Here is a 3,355-nt window from a genome sequence, read left to right on the forward strand (position 1 = left end):
TCGCCGACCCCGGTTGAACGCCAGGGACGCTGGAATCGCAAGTCTGCTGGCCTCACCGCTGAAACTAGACTACATAGTCTTGCCACATTCTTTAACGCTTTCCTACTGACAAGAATAGTCAGAAACTCTCCCGTACAAGTGAGCCGTGGTCCTGTTAGCAGCATTCACTGCAGTCATGAAAACATTCACCTGGACGGTGTTTTTGCTAACCATTTGGGTGAGTAGTAATAGACGTATATATATATATAAGAAACAATAAAAAATTGGATAAATGTGAGTTTTGTTTCGTTAAATAGGCCTGGCATGGCCAGGTGGTTAGGGCGCTCGACTCGCAATCTGCGGGTTCGAATCCCCGTCTCACCAAACATGCGTTATTATGTGATGGTCAATCCCACTATTCACTGCTAAATTAGGGACGGCTAGCGCAGATAGCCCTCGTGTAGCTTTGAGCGCATTGAGAAATTCAACGAAAGTTATTTTATGTTTTGAATTTCCTTTCCACCTGTACAAAACCATTCAGATGGTAGATGAAGTTCAATTTTGTTTTCACTGAAATGTTTATTACATACTAAACATCTCATAAAAAATACACAACATGTAAATATCTTTTCAAAATTCAGTAAAATTCGTATGCGATTTTATACTGAGGATTGTATTACAATTAATGTACCTGTATACGAAAACAAGTATTAGCATACTACGAACTACAAAACCTTTTTTTCTGAGCGAGGGCGCATTTATAAGCCACGCGCGGCCTTGTCTGTTGCCGATAAAATTTAAACGCTATTTATTAAAATCGTATTTGAATTTTTTTAAAAGTTTGTGTAATCACTGTCCTCGTGTATCTTTGCGCGAAATTCAAAACAAAACAAAACTGTACATTGCAATGCGTGAAAAGGATACTGGGCTGTTATGGCATTTCATGTAGTAGAAGTAAATGTTAAAAATGTATTTACACTGTAAAGTTTTATGCTACCAACATTAGCCGTCTCCACGATTTACAAACCCATTTCATATAACTTGACATGTGTCGAGTGACCTAGAAAAGTCAGAAAATTTGAAGAAAGAGTAGAAAAATTAGGAAAATATTTTCCACAACCAGAAAAGTCATGGGATCCTCCCCCCTTCCCACCCTATCCCAGAACCTGCACACGCACACAAACTGGTTAGCAAAGGGATTACTTGTATATATTATTTAATCTTGGTCAGTCACTATTATTTTACCTAGTGCTTATTATCTATTTCATTATATTTGATGATAGGTTGGATCAAATATTTTTTTTTTTATAAATAATACTTTTTTTTTCTCATAGTCCTTACGGACCGTTGAGCCGATGGCAGAGCAAGATCTGCCATCGTTTCTAAAGCTGTTTCTTACGTCAAGGATGCATCCCGCTTGACAGCCTTCCCTCTTTGAAAGGACGAGCATGTTTGGTGTGACGGGGATTCGAACCCTCAGATTGCGAGTCGAGCGCCTTAACCACCTGGCCATGCCGGGCCATAAATAATACTACATTTTACTATCTGCCCTCCTAGTTTTAATATATTTTTATGTAGCAAGATTGTCTTCTGATCCTTTTGAGTTGTTGAAAACCTCTTTACTAGTAGTTTCAGAGGGTTGATCTTCGAGTTCAACACTAAACCAAAGGGAAAATGATAAAACAAACAAACTTTGATTATCAAAGAAAAACTGGCCCACAAAAGTTGGGGGAAACTTTAAAAAAAGTTGACCATCCTAGTATTAAAACGATACATATGTTATCGGTGTTTTAAAATAATCTCGTAAGTATTCTTATATTGTAAGGGGGGGGACTATTAATAGGAAAATATAATTTTGCGAAATTATAAACTACATGTTGTAATCCAATATAAATCAATACATTGTTTCGCTGGCTAGACTTAATGTTTATGGCTGAAATTAATAATTTGGTAACGAGATAAAAAAAAAGACACCTTTAATGAAGAATAGTGCATTAAGTGTGTTCATATGTATGTTTACAGTGTTACGAACTTGAGTCAGTTAGAAATATCAATGCTCACGGAAACGTTATCAATTTAACAATTGGGCAGACTATAAATGTAAGGCCCACCATGGCCAGGTGGTTAGGGAGCTGGACTCGCAATCTGCGAGTCACGGGTTCGAATCCCCGTCCCACCAACCATTCTCACATGTAATGTGACGGTCAATCGCACTCTTTGTTGGTAAAAGAGTAGCCCAAGAGTTGGCAATGGGTGGTCATGACCTTCCCTCTAGTCGTATGCTGCTAAATTAGGGACGACTAGCGCAGATAGTCTTCGTGTAGCTTTGCGCGAAATTTAAAACAAACTGTAAACATAAAATTGTTCAGATGACGGTGACAACCACGAGTTAGCAGTCATTTTGGATCACGTGGTGTTTATATCTTACTGTACTGTATTGCTTGTGTACTAAACTAGTTAATGTATCCCTAATAACTGTTGTTCATTAATTTTAAAATATTTTATTTTTTGTTAGAAATAGCTCCCGCCCAGCACTAATAATGCAAAGAAAGATGATTGGTTTTAGATCACCGAAAACGTGCACTTTCAATTTCAATGTCCAAGATAGCCTGACATGTAGCATCTACCTAGAATATTCAACCGGTTTAATGCTTGAAGCAAATATCACTATAAAAAGCACCCCAGTGGTATGTCTGCGGACTTATAACGCTAGAAACAGGGTTTCGATACCCGTGGTGAGCAGAGCACAGATAGCCCATTGTGTAGCTTTGTGCATAACTTCAAACAAACAATCACTATAAAGCTCAATATCAACAAACTTCTTTCTTTCTTTTTTTTTTATGTTTCGAGAAAGGCAAATTGTAGACATTTAACAGGCAAGGACAGACCTGATTCACCTGAATAATAATAACGCAAGAAGTTGACTTAAGCAAAGAAAGCATGGGAACAAACAAGTACTTTATGATATGTACCTATTATTTTGACGGTAAAACTCGAGACAGTAAAACTTGTGCAAATGTTTGTTAATTCAAAAGCACAAAATGTTAACATCATTGGCTTTATCGATTTAAAGTTTTTATTGGTTATTCGATAGCGATTTCGAAGTCTGTGATATGTAATGTTTCTCTTGTTTTACTGTGGTGTGTCATGTTTCTCTTGTTTTACTGTGGTGTGTAATGTTTCTCTTGTTTTACTGTGGTGTGTCATGTTTCTCTTGTTTTACTGTGGTGTGTAATGTTTCTCTTGTTTTACTGTGGTGTGTAATGTTTCTCTTGTTTTACTGTGGTGTGTAATGCTTCTCTTGTTTTACTGTAGTGTGTAATGTTTCTCTTGTTTTACTGTGTGTGTAATGCTTCTCTTGTTTTACTGTGGTGTG

General features: G+C 37.2%; 1 protein-coding gene across 1 annotated transcript in view; it reads left to right on the top strand.

Annotated features, from left to right (window-relative positions):
* Positions 1–3,355, top strand: part of LOC111088526 (tumor necrosis factor receptor superfamily member 16-like) — a 34,366-nt gene continuing 31,011 nt past the window's right edge. The window contains exon 1 of the mRNA XM_022398948.1: positions 1–217. Coding sequence (XP_022254656.1) covers positions 176–217 — 42 coding nt within the window. The 5' untranslated portion in view covers positions 1–175. The remainder of the gene's footprint in view (positions 218–3,355) is intronic.

Source organism: Limulus polyphemus, unplaced genomic scaffold (genome assembly GCF_000517525.1).
Source record: "Limulus polyphemus unplaced genomic scaffold, Limulus_polyphemus-2.1.2 Scaffold97, whole genome shotgun sequence".
NCBI classification, from domain to species: Eukaryota; Metazoa; Arthropoda; class Merostomata; order Xiphosura; family Limulidae; genus Limulus; species Limulus polyphemus.